This window comes from Cornus florida, unplaced genomic scaffold, assembly GCF_030987335.1.
Source record: "Cornus florida cultivar Cherokee Brave unplaced genomic scaffold, ASM3098733v1 CherokeeBrave_3.0.0_Hap2_Chr02, whole genome shotgun sequence".
In the NCBI taxonomy this organism is placed as follows: Eukaryota; Viridiplantae; Streptophyta; class Magnoliopsida; order Cornales; family Cornaceae; genus Cornus; species Cornus florida.
In genome coordinates this window covers 15,541,605-15,555,175 of record NW_026775572.1, presented here as the reverse complement: position 1 = coordinate 15,555,175, position 13,571 = coordinate 15,541,605, and the positions used below count along the sequence as shown (strand labels likewise).

Below are 13,571 nucleotides of genomic sequence, written 5' to 3'. Positions count from 1 at the left end.
TTGTTTTGAGCTCTTTTTTTTTTTTTTTAAATAATAAAATTCATTAAATAAAAAATATATTGTTTAGGTATTGTTTGTCCAATATATATATATATATTTGGGCCAAAAATAAATTAAAAAACTTTTTTTCCCCCTTAAAATTTATTTTTTAAAATTTGTTTTGTTTTTTTGTTTTTTTGTTTTTTTTTTTTTTTTTTGCTTTAAATTTTAAATTTATGACACAAACAATGCATTTGGCCTTTAAGGCACTGTTTGGCTGACACAAATAGTGCCTTAACTGCTATATTTTAAAAAAAAAAGTTTAAAAATTCAATTTTATAAAACTTTTTTTTTTAAAAATAATTAAAATTAAAAACTCATTTTTTTTATTCCCATAAGATTTTGTAATCCTTATTTTTTTAATTTAATTTTAATTTTAAATTTTATTTTTTAGATATAGAAAATTCAGAGAGTTTGATGAAGTGCATATTTTTTGAAAACAAAAGATGCTGACATGATTCTCGAAATTACTAATGTGACTTTAAAAATAATTAAAGTGACATTTTTAAAGTTCCAAAATTCGGAATGAGGGGGGTACAAATGGCCTAAGTCATTGGCAATGTCTACTCACACTATACACACTGGTAGTGTTTCTCCAAGACAGAAGGGTTAGTTTTGTCATTTGAGAAAAAAGGATAGCTGCCCTCTTACGTGGCATACAGCAGTTGAGCCATATCCTCGTTTATCTTATGCCAAACGAAGGGCTCAAAGGCTTCAAGGCAATCGCTTTCCGGACTCACCTCAGCCCCTCAAAACCAAACACACTTTATCCGAAAGGACCACATCCGATCATCCACCAACCTACCATAATAACTTGTATATCGATTAGATCGGCAGAATCAACGGTCTCTGGACCGAACAATCTAGGTTTTCAAACTAATCATCTGGGTACATACTATTGCATTTGGTAGACCATGTCACACCATATCAACCATTAATAAATTTTTTATGAGAAAACAGAGAAACAAAAATTCAAAAACCTTCTTGTTGCAATTACTAACACCACTTCAGAGTTTCACACACTGAGAGGTGTTGAGCTTCAAAGCAGAGAACTTTGATGGCAAAACCAGTTTCAATTGAGGTTTGGAACCCTAATGGGAAGCACAGAGTTATCAGCACAAAACCCATGCCCGGAACCAGGTGGATTAATCTCTTAATCGAACAAGATTGTCGCGTAGAAGTAATAATCTTCATCACCTAAATACTCTCTCTATGTATATATCTATGTGCGTGTTCTTTTTTATTTTGAACATGCCTTGTAATCGTGATAGATTTTGTTCAAAATCGTTTTCAGATATGCACACAGAAAAAAACTATATTGTCTATTGAAGATATCATTGCTCTGATCGGCGATAAGTGTGATGGAGTGATTGGACAGGTATTTATACAATTCTGTATAATTGGGTTGTGTTGGCTATGTTTGGAAATGATCACTTTTTATTTGTTTCTCGAAATTATGGTTTTTGTGTTCTGGGTTTGTTTGGATTGATCTTGTTTTGGTGCGTTTCAGTTGACTGAAGATTGGGGGGAGACACTGTTCTCTGCATTGAGCAGAGCAGGAGGCAAAGCTTTCAGCAACATGGCTGTTGGATACAACAATGTTGATGTAGATGCTGCCACTAAGTATGGTGTTGCTGTTGGAAATACTCCTGTAAGTTTATTTTTCTCTGGAATCTATTCGTGTTCATGTTCATATTTGTTTTAATGAATGTTAGTAAATTCATGTGGAGTATACATGTTATGAAGAATAGTTGCATTTGTAGTGATTGATAAAATGTTCCACAGAAAATTTATCATTACTGGCATGTCATTGTTCTCTTGGCACAACGCAACCTTCTCGCGATGCATTAGTCTTAGCTACATTAAACAGCATGTATTGCCCCCTTTGTTGATCCGGGGAAGCCCCAATCAGCAAAACATTTGTATTCATTCTTTGGTTCATTTATAGGCAAATACAATATTCTTGGATACGTTTGGGCATAAAACTGATTCTATAAATATGCTTCATGAGAAAATAGTTACTATTTTGGCTTTGTATGATCCAGATAAGGAAAAGTTTTGACATTGTTGCAATGCTCTTTTTATTAGGGAGTACTCACGGAGACTACGGCAGAGTTAGCAGCTTCACTTTCTTTGGCAGCAGCGAGAAGGATTGTTGAAGCAGATGAGTTCATGAGGGGAGGTTTATATGATGGATGGCTTCCTAATCTGTATGACTACTATTACTTACCATTACCTTTGCTTAGTTTCTGTATATGTTACTTGAAAATATACAAATTTCAAGTGCTTCAAAGATGAAACATGACCTGATTTGGCTTCTACTTTCTAATAGATTTGTGGGGAACTTGCTTAAAGGACAGACTGTTGGTGTGATTGGAGCTGGTCGTATTGGATCCGCTTATGCTAGAATGATGGTAATCTCCTTACTGCTAACAGAATATCTCATGCAAGTTTTAAAACTAGACCAGATTCACCTCATCCACATTATTTGGTTGGATGCTGGATTAATTAGTGCATTTATAGGTAGTAGGTACTCATGAGTTCTATAAATTGGTAACTCAATTTGGAAAAAAGTTGTTTATTTCAGGATGAGATTTTACCACAAAAAAGAATTATCTGATCTGTTCTAGAAAAATTACCGGGCACATCGCCCTCAATCTTTATCTCATTGGTACATTTTATGGTCTTTTGCTGCATAAGACCAAACTATATTTTAACTGATCTAATCTCATTGTATCTTCAATAGATGATATTCCAACTGCTCACAAATGTATTCATTTATATATGTTTATCCTTTTTTGTCTTACCACACATCCTTCTCAACATATGAACTGCAGCGACATTCATGTTATGAACAGGTTATTTCTTGATGGGCCAACATTTTGTCTCCTAAAGTTTGTCTATTCTTTATAAAATTCCCTGTTAGTCTTAAGTTATATTTATATCCCTATTTTTATATCCAGTTTTCCTAAATTTACATTCCATATGACAATTTTCTCCTTGGTATACTACACTCTTTTGATGCTAAAGCTTCTCTCCAGACCTTTAAATTAACGTTTATCCTTGCTTTAATATAGTGAATAAAAATAATATCATTAGAAAGGAGCACGTATCATGTTTCATTCTCAACATGTTTTAGTAGTTTTTCCATAACTAACCAAAAATATATATATATATATATATATATATATATATATATATATATATGCTTTAATGTTGACCTGTAAGCTGCTAAGCTTATAGTCATAGCTCCATAGTACATGTCATTTATCATGTCAATAGTACATGTCATTTATATATTTTTTCTTCACTCTATCTTTTTAGTCTCCTGACTAGATGTCCCTTGCCATTTTGGGAGCATAAAAGAGTTGCACACTGCATCAGTTAAGGGGCACATTGTAGTATTTAATCAAATATTCTCAGTATTCATGTTCAAAAGGGAGTCCGGCAATGTTTTGTTACTGTACCAGCTGACAGTACAACATAGAAAGAGTTAGGCAAGGTATAACCAGAGAAAAAAATCTTGGATTTTATGCCTGTTTTCTGTTCTCTTTTCTCTTTCTTCACTGAACAATCACGGGCCTGTTTCTCATTTAGATATTCTCAAGTACATTTTCATGACTAGCGAGTTGATTCTCACAGACCACTGCTTGACTTGGCTCTGAGGGACTCCAAATATTGATCTGTAGGGATGAATAATTTCTGTTGTTCTACTGTAACAGGTTGAAGGGTTCAAAATGAACCTAATTTACTTTGATCTGTACCAAGCCACACGCCTAGAAAAGTTCGTTACAGGTACGTCTGAGTCAATCTTTTGAAACTAATCAGTTTCCCTAACTACATGCTTATATCAATTTGTTCACCTGTTGCAGCTTATGGTCAGTTCCTAAAAGCCAATGGCGAACCACCTGTTACTTGGAAAAGAGCATCAAGCATGGATGAGGTTCTCCGAGAAGCCGATGTGGTAACACACTTTTGCTCAGAGTTATTATGCATTTTAGGTTTTTTAATTATAGTCATGCTTTAAATAATATGGGTTTGCTTGATACTCTTGTTAGATAAGTCTTCATCCAATCCTGGACAAAACAACTTATCATCTGGTAAATAAAGAAAGGCTCTCAAAGATGAAGAAGGTGAATCTTGAATGGGTGCTATGTTGTTCTTGATAATTCAATTAAGGAAATAGATAGCAAGTGCTTGTCACTTAAAATCATGCATTCTAAATCTATAGGAAGCGATCCTTGTGAACTGTAGTAGGGGGCCTGTGGTTGATGAAGCAGCTCTTGTAGAGCATCTGAAAGAGAATCCTATGTTTCGAGTTGGTCTTGATGTCTTTGAGGTAAGTTAATCCTCCTTCCAGTCTAGGGTCATATCAATTTGCAAATTACTTCCAAGTTAATGTATAAATTATTAATTAATGGTGTTGTATTAGGAAGAGCCTTACATGAAACCTGGGCTGGCCGACATGAAGAATGCTATCGTGGTACCTCACATTGCTTCTGCTTCCAAGGTAATTTGCTTGATTTTCCATCGATCACGCATAGTTTGAAGATTGAAAGAAAAACTTTAACAATAAAAGCCTACAGAGTTTTCCACACTCAGAAGTTTATCTATTTGTTACTCTGTTGCCAAAATATTTACCCTCCCAAATGGTTCATGTAGTGGACTCGCGAAGGAATGGCCACTTTGGCTGCTTTGAATGTCCTGGTATGCAATCTGGGCGCTAAAGAACTTGTTATCTCGAACTGCAACAGTCTGTTTAAATTTGATTTCTGTTAGTTTGAGTTTTCTGGTCTGGCTTGGCAGTGATATTTAGACTTCTAATAAAAACTATGACAATGCTTATCTGTGCAAAATATAGGGAAAGATTAAAGGATACCCAGTTTGGTTCGATCCAAATCGTGTAGAACCATTCATGAATGAGAATGCTCCACCTCCTGCTGCATGCCCAAGCATTGTCAATTCAAAAGCCTTGGGTATAGTATTTTATCATCTGAACTTTGCCAATTATAAGCCATTTCTCTAATACCCATCTTTTCTTACAGGTTTACCGGTTTCAAAGCTGTAAGCACGGATGCCTTATCAGTGATCCGTACTCCATAGGGCCCGTAATGCAGATGTACTCATTTTTTGAGGATGATGGTGCTCTATAGCGAGTTTTCATTTATGGAGAGTGCTTGTAACATTGTATAATCTTAAGAGGAACACTGATAACATTGTATAATCTTAAGAGGAACACTGATAACATTGTATATTTGCTGCACTGTCTTATATATAGTGGCATTTTGATCATGTCTAATGTAAGGGCTTTCAGTGGCTTCCCATCTTCTGAGTCTATAATGGCATTTGTGATTATGAGTCTTTCTGGATTCTATGCCCTTGATTAATTTGATAATCTTTCTTCTTCGTCCACTACTATATTTTAACTGACTATCCGAGAGTAAAAGCAAGGTCAGTGTGATTACTTGGTTTTCTTACAGGGAACAATATAATTGGAATGCTGATCAATGATCAAAATCACAATTATCATATATATATATATATATAATTTTGGTTCAGCAGTTGCAACTTTTGGATTTAACCATACAATTTTTTAATTGAATCTTTATATTCAAATCTGAATGGTTCTTACTTATATTTGATGTGCTTGTGACCCACCAAAAAAAAAAAATGCAACAGATGTTGAAATTGTGAGTTCTGTTTTCCAACCATTATTCTTTCTATTTATTAGAAATTCCTATCGCCGAACAAAAAGTTAAGAGTAGGGGAGAGAAGAAAAGAAAGCAAGCCTCACGCATTTCACTCTCCGCCCTTGATTGCCCGCAAATCCTTTTATCTTTCAAATAAAAAATTAAAAAAAAAAAGAGAAAAGAAAAGAAGAAAAAAATATATAGGACTTGAGAGGATTAAATAAATAGAAAATTATTCAAATCAATTTAGTATAATCACTACTTTTAATTTATATACCTATCATTGATTTAAGGTAATGTTTCGTACATTACCAAAAAAAAAAAAAAAAAAAAAAAAATGAAGAAGAAGAAGATAACATTAATTAGAAGGAAAAAGAAAAGAAAGTAGAGGATAGTGTTAATTATTTGTAGTTTTTGGTTGATTAATAAAGAAAAAAAAAATTGATAGTAATCATGTTTGGAGAAGGAAATGAAATGAAACTATTGTATTGAATTTTCAACTATATTCTCTTTCATAGAATTTTTTTTTTTATAAATATGAGGGTAAATTTAGTATTAACAAAATTTCATTAAAGTGTTAGCCTTTTATTTCATTTCCTCTTATTTATTTTTTTTGGAGAATAACAAGAGTTACTATTCATGCCTAATTCTATCCCTCCAAATTCTTTATTTTCTTTTCCATCCAACATTTCCTATCAAACGCATATTTTATTTCCATCCATTACCATTATTTTTTTTTCCTTTCATTTATGTTGTACCAAACTGACCTAAATGTTCTGAGATTTTTCTTTATTGATTAGGGACTAAAAATTCTGGTTGGACACCAATAATTGTCACATTACTAGTTTTTATTGCGAAATAATATAATTTTTTTTTTCCTAAATGAAATAATGTAATAATTATTGTGATAAACACGATAATATATCTTATTTATTATTAATAAAGAAATTTTGTTCAATATTATCCATTGAAGTCTTATAAAATTAGTAATAGGATATTGTAGCATTATTTTAAAAATATTTAAGGAAAAAATTATTAAAATTACTTTACCAAAAAAAATAAATAAACAAACAAAAAAAAATATAAAAAAGGAAAAATCTTTAAAGTCGGTGGACTACACGGTAACTCCAAATCCCACACCGCACAGTACTATTTAAACCCCTGCTCTTCGTTCGACCCTCTTTATCTTTCTGTACATCTCACAAACACTCTCTCTCTAGGGTTAGGGTTTTGTTTATTGCTTTCAGAGACACAGCTATGTCGACTTCAAAGATGATCCTGTTGAGAAGCTCAGATGGCGAGACCTTCGAGGTGGAAGAGGTCGTGGCGTTGGAGTCGCAGACCATCAAGCACATGATCGAAGACGACTGCGCCGATGCAATCATCCCTCTGCCGAACGTGACCAGCAAGATCTTGTCCAAGATCATTGAGTACTGCAAGAAGCACGTCGAAACCCCCAAGTCGGAGGAAAAGACTGCCGACGATGCTCTCAAAACCTTTGACACCGAGTTCGTCAAAGTTGACCAAGCCACCCTCTTTGATCTCATCTTGGTTTGACCTCTTTTTGCCCCTTGATTTCATTGATTATAACTGTTATATTCCTTTGTTGCTTTGATTTTTTCTTTCTGTCGATGGTTTGGTTTGATGTGATGATACAAATACATGTGTTTAGGGTTTTTACATATCCTTGAAATTAGTTGTCATTTTCACTTTATACTCATCTATTATGATTTGGAAACTGTGTACATATACTATTCAGATATTCTGTTCAGATATTCTGTAGTGTGAGAATGATTTTGGGGATGAATCAGGTATTACTTGATGTTAGGGTTTTTCCCCCTGAATATCATTTAGGTTTAGGATACCTGCAATGGTGGATATTGGTGGTGTTTCTATGTGAGTTTGTGAAGGAATGGGGACATTGTGAGTTTGTGAAAGAATGGGGACATTGTGAGTTTGTTGTTGTTACTTGGGTCTTTTTTGATAACAAAAATAATTTTGCACTTCTGTTTATAATTACTGGGACAACACAGCAGTTCCAGAAGACAGCTGTGAATTATCAGTAATTTTACAATATTTAGTAATCTACGTATTCAGTTCCCCTGTTTTGCCATGGATCTTCTATGCTTCCTTGTCTGCCATTCTTTGGGTTCTTCACATTGAAATATGGCAGGTAGAAAGGGGCACATTCTTGGGAAGGATGAGGTTGTGGTCAAAGTGCACGGGTAGCATTCAGTATTATAAACATTTCTTACAGTGTGGACTTGTCTTTTTCGTTTTATGCTCTGCGCATATGAATTTTAAGATGCACTTCTTTCATATGGATGATGTTTATATTCAGAGTGATATGTTTGTTTTTGCTAGTACATGTAAACATGACTTGTGTCTGACACACTTGAGTAAACAGTGTATAACATTTTGACTGGTACTGTTACTGTAACATTACCAATGAGAAAGGAGAAATTTTTACTTCACCTGTAATAGAACAGATTTGTTTTTGGGTTAAAGCTTTTATATAGGAACATTGGATATTTCCAGGTGGGATTCGGCATTTTATGCTGACCTTCAAATCTAATATTCGCTTTCATGACCCTTGCTGTGGTTTATGGATGAGTATGAGATGGTGTGGTGCTCTACATTGTTGTTTAGACTTGAGTTATATCCTCATTCCATTGTTTCTTTAAAGTAAATGTTCTTCTTTAAAGTAAATTTTCGGGTGTACTATTTGGTTTTGACAGTTGTAGTTTATTGTTCTTTCACGACCTTGCAGACATGCTGTTTGCTCATGGATCTTGAAAATTTTGTTTTGCGTTCATATTCATTCTTTTGGAAGTTAAACTCATGGTGTGTATTTCATGGTCTTTGTAGGCGGCAAACTATTTGAACATCAAGAGCTTGCTAGATCTGACATGCCAAACTGTGGCGGATATGATCAAGGGGAAGACTCCGGAGGAGATTCGTAAGACCTTTAACATTAAGAATGACTTCACTCCCGAGGAAGAAGAGGAGGTGCGCAGGGAGAATGCGTGGGCGTTCGAGTGAAATGCGGAGCAGTGTATGCAATGTCAATAGTATGATAGGATTGGGATATTATCACATGTGCTATGCACATTATGTTTGAATTGGTGAAATACATGGGTTTCTTTTTGCTTTGTGAAAACCATAACTTCCTTTCCAACAAATATGAACTTCTTTATTGGCATATTATATGATATTGGCTCTTCTGTGGTTGGAAGTTTTTTTATACAATGGTTTTTTTTTTCCTTGTACTGTAGTACTGCTCTTATTTCTCTCTCACAAAAGAAATTCAGGGCTAGAAAGCTGAACCACTGGAGTTTGGGAAAAATGTCCCAACTGGTAGAGCATGTGAAAGCATGTGAACCAACTTCTTCTGAAACTGGTAGTATATTTTGGTGCCCTTGCCTGCTATTGCATTTCACCAAAGGCCCAAAATTGCTCCTCCAATAATCTAGTCATCTCAATCCGTGTTGTGCCTTTTGGCTGTGCATGTGCAATCGTTTCTTTGAAGTAAGTTTAGGATCCACCTACAATATCAAAACCCAATTACACTTTATTTGTGTGCGTTATTCCCCCTCTAATTTAAGATCAGACAGAATAATCATTAGAAGACCAAACTGAAGACCAAACTGCATATTGAATAGAATCACTTGATGAATACTTTTTTATTTGGTCCCTTCCTTTTTGGTCAAGTAAAATTTGTATAACAGTGAGAAGAATTTACAGTATACAAAGGGGCATGCCCCTGCAAGTTTGCAACTAGAAACCTAAGCTGAATCTGAGCTAGTGACAGTAAGCACAAATCTTGCAAATCTTGAAAGATCAGTAACTTCTCAAACAAAACAGAAAAATTGAAAATAGGGTTATAAAAAATGGCACGATAAAACTAGAGGTTCTTTCTCTAATCTACTACGGCAATTTTCTTCTTGCAAGAGATGCATGGAAAACCATATTGAGGTCTCGAAAATATATGATATGAATTAGTAATAGTGTAAAACCATAGTGGCTTCGCTTGTGTGAACTTTGCATATAGTATGGTGTATGTCTATATATATTTTTGTATATATACGTTTGTATGCATAAATATGTATATAATCTAATCTATTCCAATCAAACAGATGTCAGACATGCAAAAGAGAGAGAAGACAGGGCTAGGATTATATATTAGAATACATATAGCCATTTGGCCAAATAATTATTTCCAGTAACTGCGTTTTGAGAGTGTGACATTAAGAAAGACCAAAACTCGAAACTTAATGACTAATACATTAATATTAACTTCTCTAACAAAGAAAAGTAAATAAAATCCTATCAACTGTGATACTAAAAATTATAAGGGAAAAAAATTAAGTTGATTACTTGTAACAAGAGTCATGCAACATGGCACGATAAAGTTCAGATAGTGCAGTAGCAGCACAGAGTTGTGCAGTCAGATTGTTCTTCTCTTCTTCTAATTTACGGCGATTTTCTTCTGAGTCTTGCAATAGATTATGGTAGACCTCAGAAGATGTTTTCGCGGCATAAAGCTTTGTAGCAATATTGCATTTCTCCTCCTCCCACTTGCCGCAATCCTCTTCATATTTTTCTGTGGCTTGCCACAGCTTTTTCGCCCATTTATCTTTCTTTTCCTTCAACTTCTTCCGGTAATCTTCTTCATACTTATTTCTTGATGCTTCCAATTCATTTTTCTTTGCTGCCTCATCGTAACTTATTTTCAATATATTCCTTTCTTCACATGCTGGTAAGTCTTCTTCCAATTTGGCATTTAATTTCCGTGCTTCCTTCTTGTCACCATCATTATTATTTTCTTTTGCCGTGTTCAAGTCCTTGCCATTGTCATTTGCAACAGTTGAACGAGCTCTTTCCGTCTCTTCATTCCTTTTATCTTTTCCTGCTTTCTTCTCTTCTTCTAGGTGGCAGCTACCGTTGCCACCACCCTTCCTGTCACCATCATTTTCTTTTGCCGTGTTCAAGTCCTTCCCATCGTCTCTTGCAGCACTTGAACAAGCTCTTTCCGACTCTCCATTCCTTTTATTTTTTCCATTCTTCTCTTCTTTTAGGTGGCTACCATTGCCACCATCATTATTGTTACAGTCATCTTCTTTTGTAGTCTTGCCGCCATTGTCAATTGCAGTTCTTTTCGATTCTTCATAGTACTCTTTTTCTTGGCGGGCCATCAGGTCACCGCTCTTCTTTTGGTTATTCTGGTCGCATATAACCTTTTCTTCCTTCAACTTCAGATCCTTCGATGGCGGTAGCTTAGCACACTGAATTTGTCCCTTTAACTTGATGTCAGTATTAGCATTGTTCCCTCGCAATTCGTTATTAATATTTCGATTGTCACCTTTTTCAGTTTTCTGTGATATTCAGAAAATCTATGAACTCAGTAATGATATTAAATACAAAAAAGAGACCAATACTAGTAGTAATGATAAAATTTCAGATTGCGGATTGTGAGAACATGTATTTCATTGGCTTTATTCCAGTAGTATAAAATATTAGCTATGTATTATCACGATTGAGGTGTGCCATGGCCTTTTGATTATACAAAACAAAACTTTGATGAAAATTTCATATGCAACAAGAAATTGGGTATATCTGATAATTCAATTTATCAGATAATTCTGAAAAATTATATGTTCATTCAATTATAAATTTGATTGTCATTTTTAAAAAGATGACACCTAAAATAAATTAAAAGTTTAAGTAACAATGACTTCAAAATGGGTTTGCTTATATGAATCTTGCATATAATTGGTGTCTATAATCTATATGTACCATTTGTGTGTGCGTGTGTATATATATATGTGTGTGTATATATATATATATGTAATTGTACACATGCATACAAGGGTGGAGCCAGGATTCCATAACACCAAAATAATATTACTATTCATTATATTCATACAAAAATATTAAAGAAGATTTTTATATTAAAAAAAAAGCCCCAACCCAAACAAAGCCAAATAAGATTTTAAGTCAAAATTTTAAAACATTCAACTAAAAAAAATTACACTTTAATTTATAAATAAAGAAAATTTTCATGTAATAATAGCACACATTAAAAAAAAAATAGCTCAACCGTCTATTTGTTTTTTTTTTTATTTTTATTTTTGAAAATTGGTGAAAATTGATTACCTATTCTGTTATTGGGTTATTTTTTTGAAAAATAATATTGCATTTTGAGTGAAGAGAGCCACCATACCTCAATTAGGTGTGATTTTTGAGATGCAGTGCCGATCTGGAAACAGAAAAATCAAAATATAAAGTGAGAAAATTTTGAATCTGAAAACAGAACCCAGATCTGATGAAAATAATATTAAGCGAATTTTAGAGCCCCTTCCTTCCCTGCATGCGTATGAAAACAATATATTCCAATCAAACAGGTATAGGCCACGGCTAGGGTTTACCTTGGGATTTAATTGTGAGTCAAAAAACACCAGCAAGTAGAGGATGTTGGTGCTGGAAAAGAGAATCACGGCCAATTGCAGACCTACTCGGGCCCACTCGAATGAAAACCAGAAACATATTAGCAAAAGTAAGATGGTAAGCCGTTCCGTCCGGAATGCAATTCTATACACTTCAGCATCAACATCATCATCACCATTGTTTTCTCGTAATTTCTCACTAATATTTCCATTGTCCCCCTTCTCTGTTTTCTGCAATTTTTAGAAAACGAGGCTAAATAGAGAGTAATGATAAAGAGTCCCACAATCCCACAAATCTAACTAACTAGGAATTTGGATGAAATTTCCAATCAAAAAATTGTTTCCAACTATACCCATATCTCCTCCATCTTTCATTCATTTTTACTTATCAAAAAATGAATTAAGAACAGGGGTTAGGGTTTATATATTATTGCGCACCTTGTGATTAAATTTTGAGGCCATGTCGATAAGAAAGAGGACAAAGTAGATGATGTTAGACAACAAAAAAAGAAACAAGGCCGTAGCCAGATGAAGTCGGATCCACTGATTTGATGGTTCTGCTTCTTGTTCTACAGCAAGCCAGCAGCGACATATTAACACAAAGGCAAATCGTTCAAACCAAATGGCAAATCGTTCCATCCAAAATGCAAGTCTATAATCCTCTTCAATCACATCCGCCATTACAACAATGTCAACGATGAGACCGGGTCTAAATTTATATATGTGTGTGTATTTGAAGGTATGTATATTAGTATATACGATATACGTGTTTATATCAATTTGCTTGGAATTTGGAAATCTTTTCCTTGAGTCAGAAGTTTAGTAAAACACTGTGGCCTGATGTTTAGGACTTGCCTTACCTACGACTCTTCCATGTAAAGTAAATTTAATTACCTAAATCAAAAAGTTCCCGTATAAAGTATGTATATTAATAGTATATACAATATACGTGTTTACATAAATTTGTTTGGAATTTGGAAATATTTTCCTTGAGTCAGAAGTTTAGTATAACACTGTGGCCTGAGGTTTAGGACTTGGCTACCTAAGACTTTTCCATGTAAAGTAAATTAAATTACCTAAATCAAAAAGTTCCCGTATAAGGTTGTCTATGTCCTCCATATAGAAAATGTGTCATAAAATAAATCACATTTTTTATTTTTACTTTTTTTCAAAAGTTGAATCTATTATATAAAATAAAAGGAACTGTACAGGGATGGCCTTTGGCCCAAACAAAGGGACGAAAAAGAGCCCAGAGGCCCAAACAGAAAAATTACATATTTTTAACAGCCCAAGGCCCAAAATGAAACAAACAACTCCACTATAACGGTCAATTAGCCGTTAATGGTGGAATCAGGCACAAATCCGGTGAGCAAGCTTTAATGGCATTCGAAGCTCA

General features: G+C 34.2%; 3 protein-coding genes across 3 annotated transcripts; 2 read left to right on the top strand and 1 right to left on the bottom strand.

Annotated features, from left to right (window-relative positions):
• The first annotated feature begins 1,010 nt into the window (after nt 1-1,010).
• On the top strand, nt 1,011-5,331 carry LOC132293840 (glycerate dehydrogenase). The gene is made up of 13 exons (XM_059791484.1): nt 1,011-1,219; nt 1,334-1,417; nt 1,550-1,690; nt 2,128-2,249; nt 2,372-2,453; nt 3,762-3,834; nt 3,912-4,003; nt 4,098-4,172; nt 4,271-4,378; nt 4,472-4,549; nt 4,702-4,746; nt 4,901-5,015; nt 5,085-5,331. The coding sequence occupies exons 1-13, from the start codon at nt 1,097-1,099 to the stop codon at nt 5,105-5,107; spliced, it is 1,161 nt and encodes a 386-aa protein (XP_059647467.1). The 5' UTR covers nt 1,011-1,096; the 3' UTR covers nt 5,108-5,331.
• Nucleotides 5,332-6,899: 1,568 nt separating this feature from the next.
• LOC132293842 (SKP1-like protein 1B) lies at nt 6,900-8,978 on the top strand. The gene is made up of 2 exons (XM_059791485.1): nt 6,900-7,280; nt 8,598-8,978. Exons 1-2 carry the CDS (start codon nt 6,987-6,989, stop codon nt 8,769-8,771), a joined length of 468 nt encoding a protein of 155 aa, XP_059647468.1. The 5' UTR covers nt 6,900-6,986; the 3' UTR covers nt 8,772-8,978.
• A 960-nt stretch (nt 8,979-9,938) lies between these two features.
• Nucleotides 9,939-12,830, bottom strand: LOC132285680 (uncharacterized). Its single transcript, XM_059787877.1, has 4 exons — nt 12,614-12,830; nt 12,158-12,406; nt 11,953-11,988; nt 9,939-11,104 (listed from the first exon to the last, which is right to left on the bottom strand). Exons 1-4 carry the CDS (start codon nt 12,812-12,814, stop codon nt 10,103-10,105), a joined length of 1,488 nt encoding a protein of 495 aa, XP_059643860.1. The 5' UTR covers nt 12,815-12,830; the 3' UTR covers nt 9,939-10,102.
• Nucleotides 12,831-13,571: the final 741 nt, after the last annotated feature.

Excerpts from the sequence above, each read along its gene's own strand:
- LOC132293842 (XM_059791485.1), top strand. The coding sequence starts at position 6,987 with ATGTCGACTTCAAAGATGATCCTGTTGAGAAGCTCAGATGGCGAGACC. Across the intron at positions 7,281-8,597 it reads CCCTCTTTGATCTCATCTTG|GCGGCAAACTATTTGAACAT; the intron begins GTTTGACCTCTT and ends TGGTCTTTGTAG.
- LOC132285680 (XM_059787877.1), bottom strand. The coding sequence starts at position 12,814 with ATGGAACGATTTGCCATTTGGTTTGAACGATTTGCCTTTGTGTTAATA. Across the intron at positions 11,989-12,157 it reads ACTCACAATTAAATCCCAAG|ATCGGCACTGCATCTCAAAA; the intron begins GTAAACCCTAGC and ends TTCTGTTTCCAG. Across the intron at positions 11,105-11,952 it reads AAAAATCACACCTAATTGAG|AAAACTGAAAAAGGTGACAA; the intron begins GTATGGTGGCTC and ends TGAATATCACAG.
- LOC132293840 (XM_059791484.1), top strand. The coding sequence starts at position 1,097 with ATGGCAAAACCAGTTTCAATTGAGGTTTGGAACCCTAATGGGAAGCAC. Across the intron at positions 1,691-2,127 it reads TTGCTGTTGGAAATACTCCT|GGAGTACTCACGGAGACTAC; the intron begins GTAAGTTTATTT and ends TCTTTTTATTAG. Across the intron at positions 3,835-3,911 it reads CCTAGAAAAGTTCGTTACAG|CTTATGGTCAGTTCCTAAAA; the intron begins GTACGTCTGAGT and ends CACCTGTTGCAG.